This window comes from Glossina fuscipes, unplaced genomic scaffold, assembly GCF_014805625.2.
Source record: "Glossina fuscipes isolate IAEA_lab_2018 unplaced genomic scaffold, Yale_Gfus_2 111, whole genome shotgun sequence".
NCBI lineage: Eukaryota > Metazoa > Arthropoda > Insecta > Diptera > Glossinidae > Glossina > Glossina fuscipes.
In genome coordinates, this window is record NW_023998454.1 from 1,249,697 (window position 1) to 1,272,947 (window position 23,251).

The following is a 23,251-nucleotide window of genomic DNA, read 5'->3' on the forward strand; positions in this document are numbered from 1 at the left end:
TCCAAATAATGACAGCATCGTATATGCTTTCATTGGTAGACAGCAAATATGGAAACTTTTTGTTAAACTATACTCTGCGTACTTTAATTATAACTAACTGATAAAATTTCGTAGAAAGGAAAACCACTTTGTAGGAAAAAAAAAAACAGCTAAATACATATTTTCAATGGTATCTAAATAACTTTGAATGAACTGTTCATAGACGCCGAATGTATAGCTAGATTAGTAAACACTTTCAAAGTATAAAAGAATCGATAATACACGCGTTTGTAATGTACACGCTTATTGCTTATAAAGCCGTAAGGAAAAGAATTTTGCGCCGAGAGACTTATTAAATCGTAAACAGTCATGCGCCCATGAAGTACGTGTTACAATTGCAACTGCCTCTGTTTGGTGCGGTTTAGAAATCTTCGATTTAATATCCCTTTTGTTTCAAAATCATTTTTTGAACCATTTTTCTGTCAGTCCGCCCCTCTTGTGTTCTTGTACTCAATCTACAGGCCTGAAGTTTTTTAGGCAAATTGATCAAATTTGTTACATCGACATGTTTTGGCTCTAGGACGAAGACCATTGAAAACGATTCGAATCAAACCACTTCCCGATCACCCTACATTACTTTCAAATGTCATTACATGAAGAGCTTCACTCAGAGCAGTAATGCAGGGTATACAAAGCAGTGAATGTGAAAAACGCGCCCAAAAATTCGCGTTTCTTGTCTTCCTAAAGCGAATGATAATCAGAATAAGAGAGACAGTAACAGTAAGAAAGAGCGATTGGAAAGTATTGCCATACGTGTATGAAAACATATAAATTCTACTCATAATGTTCATCTTTACTAAAAGACTGAAGCATCTTTGCTCACCTCGTTTGCTACTCATTATGCTTACACTACTCATAACAATCATGTAAAAAGCCGCCCTCATATGGCTAATTCGAGAAGTAAAGATAAAGAAATGAAAGTAAACTTAAGTAATCAACATATGAAGGGTGAAAGAATAATTAAAAGTGATCATTTGCTTTTATTACTTATCGTAAATAGCAAATTTATCCTCTCAACTGAATCAATTATTTTAACGCCTATTCATTTTATGAAATACGCGGTTTTCGTAATAATATGTGACGTAAATGAATATGCAAACTAATATATATTATAAAAACAAATTAAATCGGAAGTAACGCCAAATCGTAGTGGGTAGGATTTTATCGTTAATTGTGGACGTCGGAGCCTTTTTGTACTAAACATGAAGATGATCCTGATGAATATTTGAATTACAGCTTCTCAAGAGTATCTTCATGGGATGGCGAGCAGTAGACGAAATGATGAAAATATTCATTTGAAATTTAATTGTAAGTAGGTGGAGAAAATCCTAATGTGGGTTAGAATAAACAGGAAATACATTGGAAATAAGTTGGAATTAAAATTTTGCCATGACTTATCGTGGTATTAGTAAACTGATCGGAACCGAATATGCAGACGGTCCTGGCGAATATTTGCTTAGCAATTTTTCAAAAATATATTCACGGGACCGAGAGTTACACACGATTTATTTTTTTCTTACATTTTCAATGTTTTTGTGAATAAATCACGCCCATTTTTCAAATTTTTACCTATTCCTATCTGTTTACGGAAACTTTGTAACAAATTTCAGTTTTCTCTCTTTAATTTTGCGATTGTGACCATTCATAAAATCATCCGTCAAACTGACAGGTATAAACAAAACGTCGATTAGTCTAGTGTTAAAGTAATACAATGTAGCAATAGAATTCGAAGACTAAAACTTATTAATATGAATCGCCCTTACCTCTTCTTATTTTTCCTTCTTTCTTCGCAAAACGATATGATTGCCAAAGGTGGCGAATTTTACTAAAAAAAGGTGATCAACTTTCCAAAGGCTATTAAGCCCGGACAATATATTATGTGAGAAGAAGGAGTAAGGAGTAAGACGACAACGAAGTAAACAATATAAAAAGTCTGCGACGTGTTGCAGAAATATTCCAGACCATCATAGACTGACGACTATCAAAACAATGGTTACGCAAAGCAAATAAATTGGTTTTTATACAAAATTTCTGCAAGAATCAAAAGCTTTAAACTCCTGTAGGAAGAAACGAAAAACTTTGCCTCATGGACTTAAATATAGCAAGAAAACAACCGATTAGCTCCAATCAGTGATTTTTCCATGCTTTTCCTTCCTCAGCTTATGGTGAACAGAGAAATACTTAGCATATTAGAAATAGCTAGCGAGAGAGAAAGAGATTGAAATATCATTTTTATTACATATTAGATTGTTTTATTATTCGCTTTAATTTTAATAAAAGAAAAAAGAAACTTAACAGAGAGCAATGATAAGTAAATGCAAGTAAATTATTAAAAATGTTGTCTTTAGCATTTTTCTTAAATGTAGGATAACTTACATGATTGAACACTTAATTTTAAAAATCCAGACTATCGTAAATATAAATTCGATTTAATCGTTTCTCTTTCGTTTATAATTAATTCTTAGTGTTTTTTGTTTCTTTTGTTTTTTAAATTAAAACATAATTTAAAGATAGACACATACTGAGAGAGAAAAGTGTGAATCATGTTTTGTCGTAAGAAAACCTAGAAGAAATGTTCGCTTTGTTTTAATTATTTGATATGAATAACACCTTGTGTTGTTGTTGCTTTTGTTGTCTCTTGGCTGTGTTTCATTTTAAGGGGAGTTTTTACGAGTTCGTTTGATTAGAATTGTTTATTTTTTTTTACAATAGATTTTAATTTGCACTTAAAATTAATGGAAGAAATTTTGTAAGGAAGAAGGGTTTTTTATTTTTGCTTTTTTCTTCTAATTGTAATATTTAGTTTACGCATTCATATGTACACGTATTTGTAATATGCTTATTTATATATACAGTTATAAAATATCAGAGAACATGAAATCGAATTAAGTGAAAAGCGGAAAAGCGGAAAAGCGGGAAATTTACGATAACTATAACTTTCCACGAGACAAAATGAAAACGCGAGGGACTTTTTGTGGTCTTTCTCTTGATACAAGCATTATGCAGGAGTCGCTTACCACGTGTTAGAAGATCTATAAATAACACTTATGTAAAGAAGCGCCAGTCAAGTCTTCGCTCTACTGTTGAAAGAAGAATAGTACACCCAACACCTTTTTACACGCATTTATTACATGCATTACAGAAATTCGTACAAAAAACATCCTGCAAAAAAATACATGCGAAATATGGTAAATTTGGCGCTATGTTGCACAACTTTAAAAAATCGTGTAAGATGAAAAATTTCTAAATATGCTCCCTAAAACTGTCCAAAGCAAGTAATAATGAAATCCCTATTGTACATCTATGTAACAAAACCCATTCATTTATATTACAAAAAACAAAAGTAAAATTAGTTCACAGATGTCTTTGGTGGTTTAACGTGGGTACATACCTTGTCGGTTTAACTCCACGATGCCTGATCGCACGGATTAATTTAGCGTAAACGGCGCCCTCCCGAAAGTTAGACAATCCCTATAAACTAAGGTCCTAAACTACACTGGAGAATCCAGATATGTTTATTGTGTATGGCTCAATAAACCCACTGTGGGGAGTGTTAAGGCCTGTCATGTTTGGAATGATAGAAGCCACAACCACAACGAAATCTCGCTGAAATTTATCTTCAACTGTTGTTGTGAGACACTGTCAAAATCGGAATTAAAAAAAAAAATGGTTTTGGTGCTCGTGTTAGAACAAAGAATTCATGTAAAAAAGTATCTTGGTGAACCGTGTTATTTCAAATCGTCTAAAAAAGAGCGCGTAAAATAGAATTGAGTGTAACTCTTCTAAATTTTTGTTATAAGGCATCAGAGAATGACCTAAATCGAAATATAAAGTTGGGCGAATGTTCCTTTTGGAAAAAGGATAAGGATTAGATGTCGTAATCGCAAAGTAAGAGAAGGGACTATATCAAGTGACAGCGCATTGGAAGTTAAATTGCCATAATAAGCAAAAAGAGAGACGGTCAGAATTGGCCAACAGGAGAGGTGTCGTGTTCCACCAGGACAACGCTAGGCCACACACATCTACAGTGACTCGCCAGAAACTTCGGGAGCTTGGTTGGGAAGTTTTAATGCATCCGCCATACAGTCCGGACTTGGCACCAAGCGATTATCATCTTTTTCTTGCATTGCAAAATTTCTTTAATGATAAAAAATTGGAATCTAGGGAGGATTGTGAAAATCGACTACTAGAGTTTTTTGCAAATAGAGACCAGGACTTCTATGGGAGAGGCATTTTGAAGTTGCCTTTAAAATGGGAACAAATCATACAACAAAACGGTGCATATTTGACCCAAATCGGACAATCCGAAGCATGTTAAATAAAGTCCTGAAATTCATATAAAAATAATGGATTTCTTTTTCCCCAAGCTAATATAATAATAAATAATGTACTTGCGATATGTGCCGATTTATTTGATTTCCGTTCTTAAATTGGCGTGGGGATAGAAAGAAAACATGCGATCGGAAGGCATAAGTATATAACACACTTATAATTTAAAGCTTAACGGGAAAACAGATATAATCAGATCACACCAATGAATCCTATAAACGAAGGCTTCAAATTTACAAATGTATAGAGGATAGTGATCTATAACTTTAGACAATTTAGAAATGGTGTAAACTTCACCTTGTTCTGGCGTTCTAACATCAAGCTAACAAATTACTTATATTATACCTGACTGAGAATAAGCTACTTTAGTCCGTTTTCTTATGGTAAAAAATGCAGTAATTTTAGAAAGAAATTGCATGGCTGGTCCTCTCAGGTAATTTTCGAATTCCATTTCGAAAATATGTCTCTTCATTTGAGTGTCTCTTGTGAATGCAAGCCATGCTCGAATAAAAAATAAGTCATAGGATAACAGCGAGTGGGTGGGATACCCAAAGTTTGAACGGCAAACATAAGCCTGTTGAGCGAATTTTTCTACCATGATTTTTCGCATACTAGGCCCATTTCGTATCGCAATTGCATCAATCATGTTTGACGGCGCAACTTGCTGATGGTTTAGCTCAAAGCAACAAGCTGACCTTTTTAAATGAGGCTGTCGTGGATATTCATTCGGCTTTATCGTCCATGTTAACGGCTCGCTTGCTCTGAATCGTTTTTATTCACACAGCTTTGGAAATCGCAGCGCATAACCTGTGATCACCCAGAAGGATCTAGCAATTTTATCCTTCAAATTTAGCCGGAAAACTCAAGTTTCCCGTAAGTACCTTTTTTTGGCACGACTCTACACTTTTTTAAAGGTTCAATTTATACTCCCATTAAAATAGAACAAATTTAAAAGTAGGGATTAAATTCCTTTCTCTTCCACGCTTTTCTTCTCTTCAGCTACCGTCTGTTCTCTGTTACAAGATAATTAAAATTTTTATATTTTTCTATTTACATAAATTTTCAACTAACGACGAATTAATCTCTCATTGTTCTAAAGTTCTTACGCAACTCTATTAAAATTATGTCAATAATTTTTTCGTTTAATCATTAGTTTTGTGGATTTCTCTGATCTATTTATATAATATAGTCTTTATTATTACTATTCTTTGTTTTCTCTGAATTTTGCCACAATACTATTAGCAATGATTGTTCAGCTGCAATGGATACATTTGATACATTTCTCATGTAATCCCAAAAAGAATTTAAAACAGTTTCAATTTATTTTGATTAACGAAAGGATGATAAAAAAAAGACAAACAAAGTATTTTAAAGCTCGTCTCATGTAAAACAAAGTCAAAGAAGACGAGAATTTAAGTAAGTAAGGAACTCATGTATACATATGTATGTATGTATATATTTTTGAAATGCTTGCTACACCTTAACTACCTCCATTTATATAAACGTTATAAACGTTATTCGTGGAATATTGTATATGTCTGTCCGTATATAGGTAGGTATGTATGTATTTATCATTAGGATACATGGTAATGTGCTCATTTTGTTTTCATATAAAAAGGGTTTAATTAATTTAAGTGAAGTCTTTTGCTTGACCAAAACAAGTAAATAAGTAAAAGCCAAGGAAGTACAAAATTTTCTTATATTAAATTTAATTATTCAAAAGTATTTATATTATATATTAAGCTAAATTATCATCATTGGATTATATACTTTAGCGATAATATAGAAAATATTTCTATTTCACAAAAATCACTATGTCTTTCATGCTATTATACAACTGTTTTACAACCTAATAGAGTTCCAGGATTCGAGTTTTAAAATTACTCTTAATTTTAATATTTTTCTTTTCTCTTTTATATTTTCGTAATACAAAAAAAAGAGATATTTAATTATGATAATATAAGTGTAATGTATATGGGCGTTTGTACATTAAATGAATATGAAAAGATGATTTAGGAGATATGAATGCTATCTAAAGATTTCTTTAGAAGAAATCATGTAAAGAAAACATTATTTATTTCTTTTTTTTTACATTCATCACAAGGAGTACATTAGATGTATCGATTGGAGATTCCATAAAGGAATGTTTTTAATCAACATGAACAACGGATATGATTTAGTCACGTTTGATAGTCTGTACATAAATCTGGATCGGGATTACCGCGCAAAATTTTGGCTGGAAAAAAGACATCTTGGTCTCAAGTTTCTTCTCATGTAATCTAGCAAACACCGACTGTTTCTCTCTTTTCCTTAAGTATTCTTTTCCAGTATTAAGTTCGAGTTAAGTACATTTTGCCTGCTTGGAATATTTCGATAATCAGGTAAAGCGGTGCAAGTATTCGCTTGTAATTATTACGATATCATTTTTAATTCATACGACTACCCATAAGATGCTGCCAAGTTGTATCAAAGTTTACGCGATGCACAGTATCTATGAAAGTAAACATACTCCATCTTGTAATGAACGATCAAACGTGATTTCCTTTTTTAATTTGGCGCAAAAATTATACAATAATTGTTGGTATTTAAGTGTCAGTTAGCAATTTTTTGTTAGTTCTTGTTGGGTTGTACGCGTACGCTATAATTGTTATAATTATTTACTGTTATACGATAACGGGAGGAGAAAACCTCGCAAGCCCTACGGTATGCAATGAAAATTGAAAAATATCCTATACCACGTGCTTGAAATTGTTCGCAACAAAAGAATTTAAAGAAAATTAAATGCGGGCCTTGATAAGATGCATATGCATAAGCATACACAGGCAATATAAAGGTGGCTTTTTTCTTAAATATAATAATATAAAAATAATATGAAAAAATGAATTTCTAAAATAAGCAAGTTACTTATGTGATTCAAAGATTTTATGACAACTTCGTCTATGCTTTGAAGAGGTTTTGCTCTATATTTGCGACCACATACGTCGCCAGAGCTAAACGGTCGTTTGAATTATATATATGTAAACTACCGTGCATAAATCAGAGGGACATATATATAACAATTAGTTGAAATATGTTGTATGTGTAGGGAAAACTAGAACGACGCCAACCGCATAAGGGTTTTATAAGTCGAAAAGCATTGAATTGAAAACATCGTAAATGCGAATGATTAGTAATTACTGCAGGTTTGTAATGATGACGATTTGCGTTATATGAGCAGAACGATCCATACATTTTTAAATCGGTACGCAGCAGCTCGCCTGTAATCTTTCTAGAAGATATCATAATTAATTAAAAAAAGAAACTAATAAACTTCCGACTTGTTTCTCTTCGACAGTAAAACTTTGCAAATACTTGCTGGCCCTTTATCTAATCGCTTCCTTGAGTTGATACCAATGTGGCGAACTGCGTTTTTCTTGTGTTTTTTCGCGTTAATATTTCATAAGACGTGTAATCCTTTTTCTGCTGTACTGTTAACAATTTCCGGCAATTTACACTACATAATAATGTGATCAAAAATTTAGATAAATTTTCAAGTTAAACTGCGCAGGTATACCGAATATAAGAAATTTTTTTTTTCTAAATTGGTAGTTCTGTGGCAGACATCTTTCCCAAATTTCACACTTTAAACGTGATCGGTGTTTCAGCTGCGTTTTGTACGACACAAAAATTATTTTTTCTGAATTTTATAATGTGTAACTTTGTGAAGGAAAGGAGGCGAAATGGAATTTCCTGTGCAGAAACGTTTAAGACGTTGCAGAGAGCTTTTGACTTTATCGGAAAAATATGTGTACAAGTGGTATAAGGAGTTCGAAGAAGGCTGAGAACAGGTTGAAGACGAAGAACATCTCGGACGACCGTCAACCATCAACTTTTATGGATAAAGTTTACGGTGGGTTCAATTCTTCAAAGCCGCGGATAAACAATTAGAGATTTTGCTGGAATTTTGTGGGAATATGGACGGTTGGTATTTGAAATTTGAATTTGTTAACAACATTTTAAAAGACACTTTGAGTCTGAAACGTGTCAAACCTCCAAAACAACTCAATTTCTGCCTTATCTCTTCACGAGCACCTTCTTTAACCTCATGCCTTGACGCAATTAAAGAGATACAATGTCAAACGAAGAAAATTATCAATATTAATTTAACCAGAGAATAGATATTCAGACTAAAATATTAAAGCACTAGCATCTAAGGAAGCTCGAAGAGAACTTTGAAGGCCATTCCGGAAATCGGCTATAACAACTGTTTCGAGGATTGGAAAAAACGTTGGCATAAGTGAATAGTATCTGACGGGGGAAATAAATTTGGGATAGTAAATAGATTTAAAAAATATACAATTAAATTGATTTTAATTCTTGATCACTGTATGAGGTTTCTCAAGCGTTTGTCAAAATTACGCTTCAGATTAGAACTTTTAAATGATAGTCAGTCCAACAAACCCGTTATACTAATGAGTGATCATTGAATCTTGTATCTGTTATTTATATTCAATTACATCATTCTTAAAATTATTTCCCCCTAGTGGTCGATTTTTCACTCGACGCCTTATTTAAACCATTTACTTTTTAATTTATACTCTCATTTTCAATTGAACCCTTCTCTTTCATTGGTTTATATCGGACTGATGACGTTTTTATTCCTTCCAAAATTGAAAGTAAATTTTGCTAAATTAAGCATTGTAACCTACATAGGAAATTAAGTTTAGTTTTCTTAAACGTGTACGTGTGTGTTATGCCTCCAAACCATGCATTTCATCATGATGTCTAAAAAGATTTTTGTACTTTGCAAAGTCTTTGATGCATACAACTTATGTGAAAATGCTTTACGCCGCGTTCCGCATAACTAACATTACAAAGGCAAGGACTATTAGCTGCGATGGAATCTGCTACTATAACACTGCAAGAAAGTAAATAAACTGTAAAGAAAAATTTATGAAGAGCAACAACTTCACTACTTCACTTCACTCTTTCAGGTAACCACTAAGTTTATTTTTGAACATCATTTGCGATTATTAGCTGAGAATACTTTACCCAATTTCGTTTATCTATTTACAAACTTACTTACGGTCTCCGTTTTTACGAAACATAGTGTACACATGATGGACGGACAAATGGGTAGACGAAGTTAGCAATGCAGAGACTAAGTCTAGCGCTAAACAAGAATGTGTGTTCTTTACGCTGGTTATGATATCTAGGTGTTGAAAACTGTAGGACAAATCTATAAAGACTGGCTCTTAAGAGAAGCAACACTCTCCCATTAGTAGATTCTGCACGCCCTGCGAAAAAGCGTATATACATGAGAAACTCTGCAAACTATTCTTTTTTCTTCTATGAGATAACTTGTTTTCAACTTGGCTGATATAATATTGCCTGGCTTTAAGAATTAGAATTAGAAGTTTTTCTTGGCCGGCCATTTATCACGTTCAGTAATTTCAAAACATTTCGCAGCATTCTTTTTTAAAGACTGAGTTTGATTGAGGTTGCTTAATTGCTTCCATCAACATATCAACTAAGTAGAAGGTGTTATGAAAGCTATGTGCCTTACGGGCAGCGCATTTATTAAATACATCTCGAAACTCGAAGGAAACACAAATTTCCTACGAGAGATCACAATCAGTTTTAAACATTCGTTTATGAACGCTCGGGAAGCTGTTGAAAAAAGTAAATGCGCTTAAAAAAAGCTTGCTCTAGGCAAACTCTCTCTTTATATTATCAATTGGTTTTAGATTCCTTGCGCTGATTTTAAACATTGGAATTTTAATTGTGCCCCTTTTTTTGGTTGTAGGTTACAAAACTAAGTGATCTGGCGACACGACATGATACGACTTTGCATGGTGTTAGAGAGGTCGCTTGAAATGTCACCTTATTACACTTGTTATATTCCTCAACTTATACCTACGCTTTCTTAAAAGCGAGAGAGATCAATTATTTGATAAACATTGAAAATATTAGTAAGAGAGAGAAGACACAGTTTTTTTTTAGCAATGTGCAGTGCTCGTTACACTTTCTCTTGGGAAATGGATGCCTCAATCTTGGGCCCAATCTTATACGCCAAATATTTTTTGGAGCAATCATAATTTTAAAGCTGGGCAAGGACAAGCGTGAAACATCGTCCTGCTACTACTATTACTGCTATGTGCTTCGCAACAGCGTTTTATAAAGACTAATCGCAGAAATATCTCGATCTAAACCATTTTCAATAGAGATTGTTCTTAAGTCAGAATATTTCAAACTTCTTAAATGAACTCTCGATAAATTGATTCAGAATAGGTTTCTATATCGACCAAGTCTTTCTACCTTTGAATACTTACGCATAAGCCGTGACCCGCGCGCTGTGGATAAGGCATTGTAAAAACAAAGAACTGGCATTCAGATAACACTGTCTTGACATAATCAGAACTATGAATAAATATTTCGTGTATTTCGTCTACAAAAAATATAGAGAGAAAATTTTATTACAAGGTTATCTGCTGTGGACTGAGCTATACGACTTCAGAAATTCTCTTAAGGTACTTTCGCAGAATTTCTAGCTAGTAAATGTTTGAATTCAAGATGACATCTATGCGCCACTTTAATTTTGCACGATACCCTATACCACTCGTCTTACAATGACTATATTAAGTTTGTGCGGTTGTATACAAAAGCCAGAAGAAACTGAGACAGACTGAGCTCTTATTATGTCGATGGATCCAGAAGCGCTTTCTGCATCGACCTAAGCTTCCTTGCCAGCGGAGTCTTGTTATGTTGTTTTCAACATACAGGTTGCCATTTTTGATATATTTTGATGAAATTGGATACACTGACGTGCTTTAGCACGTCGGAGCACTTCTTCGACTGCCTGTTCATATAAAATCGCACTTTGAAAAGTCTAACTCTATTAAGCGATGTGGTGTACCCCGTGGTTTAACTGTTATACAATAAACCAACTGTGGGAAGAAACTCCTCTCAACTAAACAAGTTCTTAGAAAACTTAAGGCTTCACATTGTCAACAAAGTTTAAATTTTACGTTTGCGATGGAATTGATCCCGAAGAGTGAATTGATATAAAGATGTAATGTGACAAATTTCGATTATATTAGCATGTTTTTCCTCCCAAAAAAGTTCGATTTTTGTGGCAAGAGCAGATGAAAAATCGTGTTACTCGGCTTTGCCCGGACACAATGTTTTCACTTATTCCAATATCAAAAGAAATCAAAATATATTTTTTTATATAAATATATATATTTTTTAAGGCAAGGAAAAACGTTATCGGTATAAAATCGGGCAAACGCATTGGTTTCGCGGAATCTCCAAGTTAACTTGAGGAGGTTGACAAGAAGAAATTTGAGATTCACTTAACGGCTTAGTGTTTCTTGAGCTGAGAAAATGAATGAGAAGGATCTTGAGATCCTAATTACTACGTTTTAAATGCAAGTTTTCCAAACATTTAAAAAATCGAATCTATGTTGAGCTTAATAATGAAGGAAATTAATTCAAGATTGCAATAATTCTGTTAGAAAAGAAAAGGGAATCTTGTGGTAAAGGATAGTGTTGTTAAATTAAAAATTGAATAAACACATGAACAGAAAAATAAAAATTAATTGGTTTTTAGTAATTAAAACAAAAGTTTTTCCTTTGTTATAAACTTGGTTTTTTAGTGTATTTTTATGTTTTTATTGGTTTTAAAGGAATTTTTTTTTTTTATTTAACGGTTTCAGAGTAAATAAATAAGTTGCCTTTTTGTTTGCTTTTCGTTTACTGATTTACGAAACTTAGAAACTAATATAACAAATCATGATTAGGGCAAAGAAGAATAAAAAGATAATGACCTTGTTGAAGTTGGGTAAGAAGTAAAACTCATAAAAAATTATTATTAATATAATAATAATGTATTAAGTTGGTATTGTTGTGGGTGGGTGCGTGTGTGTGTACGCCTAACAAACTAAAAATAGAAATATACAGAAGGAATTCTATAAAATAGTTTAACAATCACAATAAAGTTTTCTTCTTTCACTTTTAGTTTAGTTTGATTGGCTTTTACAGCCATAGACTAAAAACCAAAATATAGTTTTTCTTATGCATTAGTTTGTTTTTCTTAAGGAAATGGAATTTAAAAAAAAAATTAATGCTAGGGATTGATAACAATAGTAATTTTACTTTCCAAATAGTTTCTGTTTTGCTTGTAGTAGCTTGTAGTTTATTATTGCTTTACCGTTCGTTACATAGTTGCACGTTTGCTCTCTTCTTCGGCTATATAAACTTTTCTATATACAAATTGCGTTAAATGCGCTTAATGAAAAGATACAAAGCTCCTCGTTTGTCGAATTTTTAATTGAAAGTATTTACAATAGCTTTCCGTTTCAGTTAAGGTATTCCTTTTTATTTTGTATTTAATTTAATATTTTCATTGTTCCAGAAATTATTTACAAAAATCACCTAAACACTAATGATACGTTGTATTCTGTTGCGTTTATTTCCCCTAATTTTTTAAAAGTTTATTTTATTGTTTATTAAAGTTTTGGAAAAGGGGGTACGGGGTAGAGAGGGACACGTTTACTGCCTTTTTACAAGTGAATTGTCTGTTAACCCACGCTATAGTAAATCAATCAATTCAACTCTCACGTCTCTCCATGACTACTGCTGCCACAGACGTTACTACTGTTGTTATTGTTGTTATTTTTATTGTTACCAGTTGGATTATTTGCACCACTCGAGCAAGACGATGAGGAATTCGTGGTGCTAGTCGTATTCTCTAGACCTGAAGTTATCGTTGAACTGGCGCTGTTGTTGTTGGGACTTGAGACTTCTGCCGGGCTAGTGCTCGACAGTTCATTTCTATGTTTAGTCTCGGCTGGCTGCAAACACAGCAAATTGCTGGTATTTGTTTTTTTACGATTCCAACTGAAACTCAAAGCGGTAGCTAGTTTACTGGGCGGTTTTTGAGTGGGCGCCGGTGGGGCAGGTGGTATGGGCGGCATGGCAACGTCATAGTCATGACGCCCTATAGAAGAGGCAGGGGTATGATGACTGTAGCCCGAATCGGAACCAAAACTAGAATCACCGGGCGCGTATATTTGTGTAGAATTCTGATATGTGCCGGCTGACGTATGACGAAAACTGTTTATACTACCACTGCTATACTCGGGCACTATGTAGGCAGGATAAGCTAGAGTTTGTCCTAATCTTTGCTGTAGACTTGATGGCGTACTACAGGATTCATAGTGATAGTTATGATGATAGACTGGCTCGGCGTAGCCATAGGTTGGTTCTACGGTATCTGCCGCCACTCGTCTTCTACGTTCTATGGAACAGGGATTGGTGCGAGCACGCATAGAACTTGCTAGTAAACCATTACTGCCATTCGTTGCATAATAATGTTGAGGATAACGTCCACTGCCCGGATATTGTATTCGTTCGCGGAAAATAGTGGCTACTCCAGAGGTATTTTTTAGCTGAACATTAATCCGATTGCGACGTTCTACTTCACTTTCGATGGTATTGTAGAAATTAGTAGGTGTGTGATCCATTTGACGGTTGTTGTTGAGGTGTACATGATGCAGACTATGATGATGATAGGCTGGAAGTTGCGTTTGAGCGGTATTATAAGCGTGACCGGGTTGGTGTTGCTGCCCGTAACCCAAAGACATTAAATTACTGCTATTATCGTAGAGTTGCTGTATGGGACTTATGTCATTCGGTTCTGTTGTCGAAGTGGAAGTGTTCAAGTTGTCTGGATTTGTCGCTAAGGCCGGGGGTTTCCGTTCATTTTTACTACGTGCTCCGTTATTTAAATTGTGAAATTTACTACGAGCGGTAGTATGTCTTAACATTCCCGTTAACAAGCCGGCAGAACCAGTGCGCACACCGGACGATATGGCCGCGCAAGTGCTACTAGTGGATGCAATACCATTGCTGTTGTTGTTGTTGTGTGAGGAACTTGAAGAGGCGGCGGTGGCAGTAGAAGAATCCTGATTGGAGGATGATGATGACATTACACTGTGCCTTTCAGGAGCGTTGGCATTTGAATTTTGACCTATTTGATCCGTGGCTAGAGCCGGCGCACGTTCATGATAAATAGTGGACGCGTTATTAGCATTTTCTGGGTTATTAACTTTATTGAAAGAACGTTCGCCTGGCAAAGAAAGTTCGTCTTCAGCGAAATCATCATCCGAATGCAAGGGCGGCTCGCTTTCGCCATCCGAATCTCTACTTGGACCCAATTCTTCGTAGACATTATCATTCGAACGGTAAGGATCCGGACCAGGCGAAGAACTTACTAGAAATGGTGGCGAACGTGTCATAGGATAACCGCTTGGATAGTGTATGCTCTTGGCATGCAACATCTGCACAAAAAGGAATAAAAAATGAAAGATTTAAAAGTTAACATTTTCCGTAAACGATATAGTCAATGAAAGGATGTAGGCAAGCACATAAACACTGCATTATCACTACATCTGATATCTGTCAGAAAAATCACAACTTGCTTAATGTAATGGCACTCATAGATGGCACAGAGTATGACTACCGTTCAAAGGGTTATCCATACTTACTTGACAACGCATGTAAATTATTTAATATTTACATTTTCACTATCAGCACATTTCTCTTTGTCGATTCAACACGCATACACATACATCCCAAACATACGCATTCCACTTTCACACGAATGTGACGATGTTTGTTGTTGATGTTGCGATACTGCATAAATGCTAGCAACTTAAAGGTCGTTGGTGAAAAACATGTGTGAGCATGCATAAGAAAAACATATTTTCACTCGATTTTTTATAAGCCATACATAAACCGAAGAGATTTTCGTAAGGAAATATGAAAAAACTCTTCAAAAAAAAAAAAAGAAGAAGAAGACGAAAAGAAAATAAGCAAAAAGGTCATAAAAACCTTTCGTTCATACAATGTTTGGTATGTAAAAAGACTTTCATTTGCATATTAAATGCTTGGTACCAGCAAGAGCACATATATTGAATAAGGAAAACATGTCCGCATGGCCTTGCTGTGTAAATTAAATCCAAATAAATATTAAGCGTAAAAATATGAAGGAGAAAAACGGACAAACCGCTGAAAGAAAAACTCACAACAAGTCAAATGAAATAAATAAATGAATAATAATGGAAGAAAATAAGGTGTCCACCCTTAATGAATTACGCAATTTATAATGAAGAAAAAACAAAAGAAAAATTATATGTTTTACATTTATCTGCGAGAAAATCCTGAAAGATAGGCTTTATTTTCAAGAAAAAAAAAAAAAAAAAGGAAAAAAGAAAACACCTAAGAGATAGACTTTAATATTCACTGTTAAAGGGAAAAGTCGAAAAGTCGGCTTTTGATCAACAAAAACTTCAGCTAGTGAATAAGAAACTGGATTGCAAAATGAATTTAATTCGAAATTCAAGCAAAATACTTAAAATTACTTTTAAGTGTTTTTGAAATCATTGCTTCAAATAAATATGCTTAAAAAGTTTACTTTAAAAATAGAAAGAAATAAAACTTATTTTAGAAAATTCAAAGCACAAATGTTTTTATTTGCAGCAATTCAGTTCGTTTTCTGCTTTGTTTCTTTCATTTCCTTGTTTAAGTAGAGCAACTTAAAGACCAATAGACTAGAAAACTTGAGAATAAATGAAAAAGAAAAATTAAATTGAGTGATGAGTGGGCATTCAGGAAAAGAACTTTTCTCAGATGCTTGCTTCAAGATTTAAAAAATTTAAACAACAAGTAATTGGATATTTTATTATAAGGTAAGCAAGAAATAGTTATATATACAAAAAGCAAAAACAAAAAAAAAGGAAGACAGAATAAAAGGAATCTTTAAAGCGGTAAGAAACAAGAAAAAAAAGAAGGAAGAATATGACAATGACTTGACGCTTAAAAACCTGTAAAAAGCTTACGGAAATACAAATGTCATTATCGTTACGAAACCCTCAACATAATACCTTAATTGAAGAAAGATCTCTTAAATTAAAAGCGTGTGTGCAAGGAACTCAATATCTTTTTAAAGGTTTCCTATTACATTCTAACGCAAACCTGATAGACAATATTAATACCACAAACAGGATGTTGTACATTAATAGCAAACAAAAGACCGCTGATGACAATTTTGCTTCTTACAGCCTGACACTGAATAGACAACATTATCAAGAATACTGACATTTATTTTGACAACAATGTCGTAATGTTTTGAATAGAAGCAAGTTTGTTTTTTCCTTTTTTGTAATTTGGTGCACTTACCTCGGCATTGTGATAATGACGCATTACTAGAGGTCGATGGTGACCTAAGTGAGCGTCTGGATCTTCATAGGTGACAGCCGCATGGCCCGAACCTAAAGTAGCTAGAGCTCCGCTTATATGAGGTCCTCGAGTAGGTGTCTTACATGGCAAGAGATTTTGCACTTTTCGTTTGTTTCTGTAAATAGAAAGCACGAGAAGAACTCATTCGATTAGTTTTAATTTCATTTAAGGAAAGAAATTGCAAAATTAGAAGTGGAACTTAGTTTGTGGCAAGAACCCGGAGGTGCAACTTAATTTGTGGAGAGAGCCCGGAGTTGGAGCTTGACTTGTGGAAAAAACCCAGCAGTAAAATTTCAATTGAGGAATATTTAAACTCTGAACATAAAATGCTTTCGCTTAAAATTGGCTTTTCACAAGCGTCTGAAAATGAAAAAATTTAAACTCTAGCATTTTTTAAATTATTTTGTATAAAGAAATCTTTTGGCTTTTAGATTGTAATGAATCTATGCTACGAGTTGTCTTCATTCGACAATTCACTGTGTGCTGTTAACGAAGAATGAATTGTTTCCGAATTTCAGAGAAGAGTGACCACTGAAGATAAAAAAGATACATAAGTATCGTAATCCTTATAAAAATAACTAATGTCATTGTGCAGGTTAAATAAACATCATTCATAGAAGCTCGTTCACAACTCGTTCTAAACAAGGTTTTCTGGGCGCAATGAAATATGCGTTATTAAATTCCGAGCAGTGTATAGAGATGAGATTTAAAAATTATATTACCAAAAAAGGGCGACTCATTCCTGGATTATTTAATAATACGCAAACGATAAAATGGACAAAGTACCTAGTAATAACGCTGAACTGCTAGGACTTTGGATAAGGCACCACTTTGGTAAACTTCCTTAAGCAATACTTTGTAACAGTTTTCTCGGTTTTTTTCGTCGTCTCCACTGAGCCGAAAACTTAATAAAAATATATTGAAATAAATTCAACAAACGCCTCTGAATCGGGTTAAGTCTGTGCCTTCATCTGTCTGTTTAATAGATTTCCATGTGTTTTCTGCCTGCATAACGCAGATCGTAATTTCCGATATGCTCTGATTAAACTTGGTTTACTGAGCCCCACGGACGAACCTTATTCAAAATGGATTGGATCGAACTACTTCTACAACTATTTCTCACATAACGCGCAATCTTGAAGTCGCAAGCTGTTCACAACACTGTTTTTTTAAATGTTTATGTCGACTACTTTAGCGCACAGTATAAGAGTGGTAATAACTGAATAAGTGGGAGTGCATGGTACATGCCTACCGCAAGCATTTCAACAGCTGCTGCGGGTAAAAAATGCAGACACAGTGAAGGAAAAGAGAGAACCGGCACGAGTGGTAGCTGTGATGCTGCCAATGTTGGTAACATAGCACATCTGCAAACTGAAAAGAGCTATTGTGACACAAAATGTGCTACTCCATCTTATATCGTAACAATTTTCTCGAATTATGAGGTTATAAGTAGGATAGTCGCAAAAATTTTCCGGTAGAATAGATATTCAATGGGTTTTGTCCTTGTAGCAAAACATAGGGTTAGTGCATCCAATTATATGAAAATATCTCGAAAATATCTATCTGAAGTCACATATCTCTACATTGGAAGGACACAGGAAGAAAAAATCGAAAAGTATAATGAAGAGATCTACTTCGCTACGTCGTTGTGTTACCCACATTTGAAAACAAATTAAGGTAAAATATAAAAATTAAAAATATTGCAGCCGCGCGAGACCGAATGTTCAATGCTCTACACCACTTTGAATAATGTAATGTGCTACTATATAGCGATTTTTGAAGGATAACGTTAGATGAGGAGAGATCGTAAGAATGACCCAAATTCATTTCAACAGGATTTATTTTTTGACCAAAACACATCATTGAGATCGTGAAATCTTAAAAGTTGGGTCCTATAGACTGAACATAAAAGTACATTGTCGAATATAAGAAAAAACCGATTGGTACAATAAAAAAGTGGATTTATCTTAGGTTCCTGTTCGTACCAACTTAATATATCGTGTAAGGGAAGCACTTTAGGATATAAAATTTTACGAAAGCAGCAAGTTATCTTTGGTGTCATCACCACTTTTCTTGCAAGGATATCATGTATATATTCAATATTTATATAATTTTATTTATAAAACATTTCACAATGATTACCACGTTTAACTGTGAGTCACAATAAGATAGTTAAGAGATTGGCAGAAGACATAACGGACCGTCAAGAAAAAAACTGAAGTCTATTGCTTACAATAAAAAAAATTACTTAAGAGATTTTATTTGCTCGAAAAAGAAAAAAAATATATAAAGAATGTGCGCCAAGTCAGGAAGATAACTTTGCTCCCGATGTTCAGTGTTCGTCAGATCGTTTAAATTAATGCATTCCTTAAGTTATTTGTTTAAATTTTGTACAGTTTGAAATTTCAAACGTTTTAAGAAGTGTTCTCTATTTCGTAATAATTACATCATCCAAAAATTATGCCAGCAAAGGCAACGAAGAGAAGTAACAACAAACACTTGTTGCTACCAGAAAAGTTGACTTGCCTTGACATTCGCTAATGATTATAAATTTTCAAGAACTGTTTTCTCTTTCCTTCGTTCCAATTTCTTCTTGTTTTAATTTTACTTTTTTAAAATTAGCTTGTTTCTTATTCTGATCATCTTAAAGTCTATGTGACACTAATACTCATAAAATATTAACTTTAAGGCAAATATATTTACAAACACGTGCGCTCTCAAAATACATATGCTTCATGTTTCCTTCCTTTTTTGTTTTCTGCAACACCCTCCGGTGACATAAATAAAGCCCTGCTGCACTGACTTATAATTTATCTGTCAGTTTAGAAAAGCTCAGTCTTTTTCTTTTCCTCTGCTCAAGATATGCAAACATAATAAAAATTTAAATGTGCCAAGATGTGTACTTCACAAAAAGAAAGAAAGTGACTTGACATGAAAAATTATAACAGTCTATGCTTAGTTCTTGCGCGTAAATGTACCCTAAAAGGTAACGTATAGCATAGAATAAATGTTAAAGTGTGACTGACTGACAAAGACGTGGGATAATGACATGTAAAGACAATATTAAAATATACTACAAGAGGCAAATTGTTTCACAAATATTACATAACTTAAGGCAAGCAATTTAAGGTAACGTAGTCCAATTCTATTTAAAAAAATCAAATATTAATTAATCAGCAGGAACTTAAATTGTTTTTATTTGAAATTGTCCCGATTTTTAAATACATTCTGTTAAACTTTGCGATATTTTCTGTTTCTGTTTTTGTAAATTTCCACAATTGTACGCAATAAGAAAGAATGATTTGCTTATAAGTATTTGTGCGTTGGATATGAAAAGTAAAAATGGTTGAATTCCCATGAAAAAAAAACTTGTGTGCTCCACATAAGAAATAACGTTCAGTTTTTCATTGCTGTCAGATATGTTCGCTTAACGCCTTTTACTAGAATTTGATCTACGTAATCTTTAAGCAGCAGCTGATCACCATCACATCGTGATCATGTATTTGAGAGAGAAGAAGAAGAGAAATCCCCTTTTTGCAGCTAGACGGGTTCCCGTTCTTCGCATAATCCTTTGTTGCATGCAGTAAATACAAATGTACGAGAGTAAAAGAGTAGAAGATAGTTTTGGGAGTAATGGTTAACAAAATGACTTAATTGCGGATGAATCTTTTTGTACTTCACAAAGAGAAGTAGCCACGTTTCTACCACAGGAAGTATTTATGATTCCAATTTATTATTTAAAGCTTCGAGTAGAAAATAATTCGTTTTAAGCGCTGTGTAGAAAATTACCCGACAGATATATGGTGCACCCTTTTCATTGCTTAATGATGCAGTATTAACAATTTATTCATTTATACCTTACTATTGAAGGATATTTTGACGAAGGTCACGAACAATCTCTTCGCAAAATTAAAATCCTGAGATCACAGCTTAATAAATACTAGTACATATCTAGCTTGATTAATATAGAAGTCGATATGTAAATTAAAATGAAGTTTGTTATCGAACAACACCCCAAGATCGAGAAAGGCATTGACCTTCGCTAACATATTCAGATGTCAGAAGACTTCTTCTTCGACCACTTACTTAAGTTTACTTGTAAACAGCTTAGAGGGCAATGCTTAAATTACATTACATCATAATAATTTCCGCAATTAAACACAGATACCAATCTACTTCTCTGCTACCAGGCCTACTGGCCAGAACGAGGGTACGGCTGAAATACAAAAAATTCGAACATGAGCAAATGTAAGGCTACGGCAAGTTCTCCAATACAGCTTTTTCATTTAGTACATATAAATACCACGGGCTGTAATAAATAATCGGGCTTAAAGGGATTTAAGGAATCCTATTAAATAAAATTTAAACTTAATCCAGTGCCGTTATTAAATTGAAATCATTTCTGTTATAATTTGTAAATATACTGCAATGAGTTACGTTTACCTAGGTTCTTAAGTGTGTTTATGTGTAACAAGTTCACAAAAAATTTGATTCAGGCTGCAGTGTCTGTTTGCGCTTATACATATGTAGTAAAGTGACCGTCCGGTGTTCTTTTCTCATTGCTAAGGAATTCATCTTACATATGAGTGAAGAAAAAAAAAACATCGAAAACTTCAAATTTTTTAACGGCAGGAAATTAGCTAAAATGGTAGCTAAAATAAAATTTAGGAAGATTTTCGTCCATCTAAAAAGAGTAGATATCACCTATTGTGCGTATTCTCTTTCTACATAAAAATTCTGGTCACCTTAATTCAAATGTGATTGCATGAAACTTTCATTATCATAAAAAAAGCGGTTAAACATATACGTTAACATTTTTCCTTACATGACATGAAGTTCGTTTTTATGTTTACAACTCGAAAGTCGGGTGTGCTGAGCGTTTCGTACTGTTCGTCAACCACAAGAAATCAATTAGGGTCACGCCATAAAGCTTGAGAGGGGTTTTGAGAAAAATATGTGCATTCTTCTTGTCTGTTTGTTTATCCATTAGTTGTTTGACACGCAGCAATCATAAAAGTTGTGCTCCTTTCATGGACCGAACTTCAAAATTAATTAGAGATGCTGATAAATGCCGGCACAAGGGGTGAAAGATTGTAATCACTTTGGAAAAAATTCTGATGGCTAACGTCTTCTGTCTACATTGTAGGTTTCAATCGGCCACCTGGGCAGTGACATACGATTAACCAAACACTGAACGTCTATCATATAATTTTTCATATTTGTCGCATTGTTGGGCATTCAAGATTCGTGCTAAGGCGGATATATCTTTCTTACTTAATGTATTTTCCATTAATATCATTTTTATTACAATTCTTTTTTATAGACAGCGAATGTGTTGGCATCTAATTAGCATACATTGAAATGCAGGCAACATTGATTATTGACTAGATTGGAGCGGAGTGTTTTATTTCTTTTTTTTTTTTTTTTTTTTGCTTTCGTTTTTTCAATAGCATTAACCATACATACATAAAGGCTGATTCCGAATCTAAGGTACATGGCATAGATACGGTAACATATATACATGCATATGATATATAGTATTATCGTTTTTGTATTAATGTAAAGATTATGTTAATTAGAGTGGCAGCAAAATAAATTTAAAAATAAATAAATCATTAAAATATTTAGTTGTGCCAAAAGAAGAAAAAAAAAAAAAATATTAAATTAAAATAAAATATAATATAATATGGTTACTTTTAATTATGGTTTATCATCAGATGGTTTTTTATAAAAAAACTCCCAGGAAAAAAATTATTATTAATAAACTCTACAGAGAATAATTAAAGTAATTATGTTGAAACAACCGACAACTACAACAAACTGTAACTGATTTTTAATAATAGCAATTTTCCTACGTATTTAATATATTTGTTCTTAACTACAAAAAAAAGGAATTCACAAATACACACATTAATGAAATTCGTTTACCTGCCGTTATATCTATCAAAGCGAATGAAATGAATTTCATATATTTACCTACGTATGCACGTGCTTGTATATATGTATGTGTGTATGTCTTTTTGAACATTTTGCATGTATTAATAATTAAGTCAATGATTTACTGAATTGCTTATAGCGTGGGAGCCGCTTAATGCGTTCATTTCATTTCATTTTATTTCATTTCATATTATTTCGAGTTTTTTCCTTTTTTAACGTATTTAACTATAAGCTCAGGCATATATGTGTACGTATTTTTTCATTATTTAATTTTTATTGTATGTTTTTAAGTAAAGAGTATTTCATTTCTTTTTACTTTCATGAAATTTCAAGAGACTATTAAATCAATATCGTCTTCCTCTACCACAGAAGATATATTAAATTTGCGAATTAAATGAATGAATGTATGCAGAAGCATGGCAACCATATACATGTCTGATAAGTGCACATATTGAAATGTATATAATGATAATGTAAGTGTCTGCCTGTTGACGTCATTAGCAGTTTAAATTTGCTGTTCAGTCGTTTTATTTAAATGTTAAGTGGCCGGGATGCAGCATTTCTAATTTCTCAAAGCCATGTACGTATCAGTACGAAAACCTTATGAAGTCGGTAGGTTGGCTTAAACTTTGTCACAAAACGGTTAATGAGTGCCTTATTATAG

At 33.5% G+C, this 23,251-nt stretch overlaps 1 protein-coding gene across 1 annotated transcript in view; it reads right to left on the reverse strand.

Annotated features, from left to right (window-relative positions):
• Positions 1–12,079: 12,079 nt before the first annotated feature.
• The window catches only part of LOC119638962 (probable serine/threonine-protein kinase DDB_G0276461), a 30,304-nt gene continuing 19,132 nt past the window's right edge, over positions 12,080–23,251 (reverse strand). The window contains exons 3-4 of the mRNA XM_038036120.1: positions 16,591–16,765; positions 12,080–14,690 (exon numbers count right to left, since the gene is read on the reverse strand). Of these exons, the coding sequence (XP_037892048.1) occupies positions 12,966–14,690; positions 16,591–16,765 (1,900 nt within the window). The 3' untranslated portion in view covers positions 12,080–12,965. The remainder of the gene's footprint in view (positions 14,691–16,590; positions 16,766–23,251) is intronic.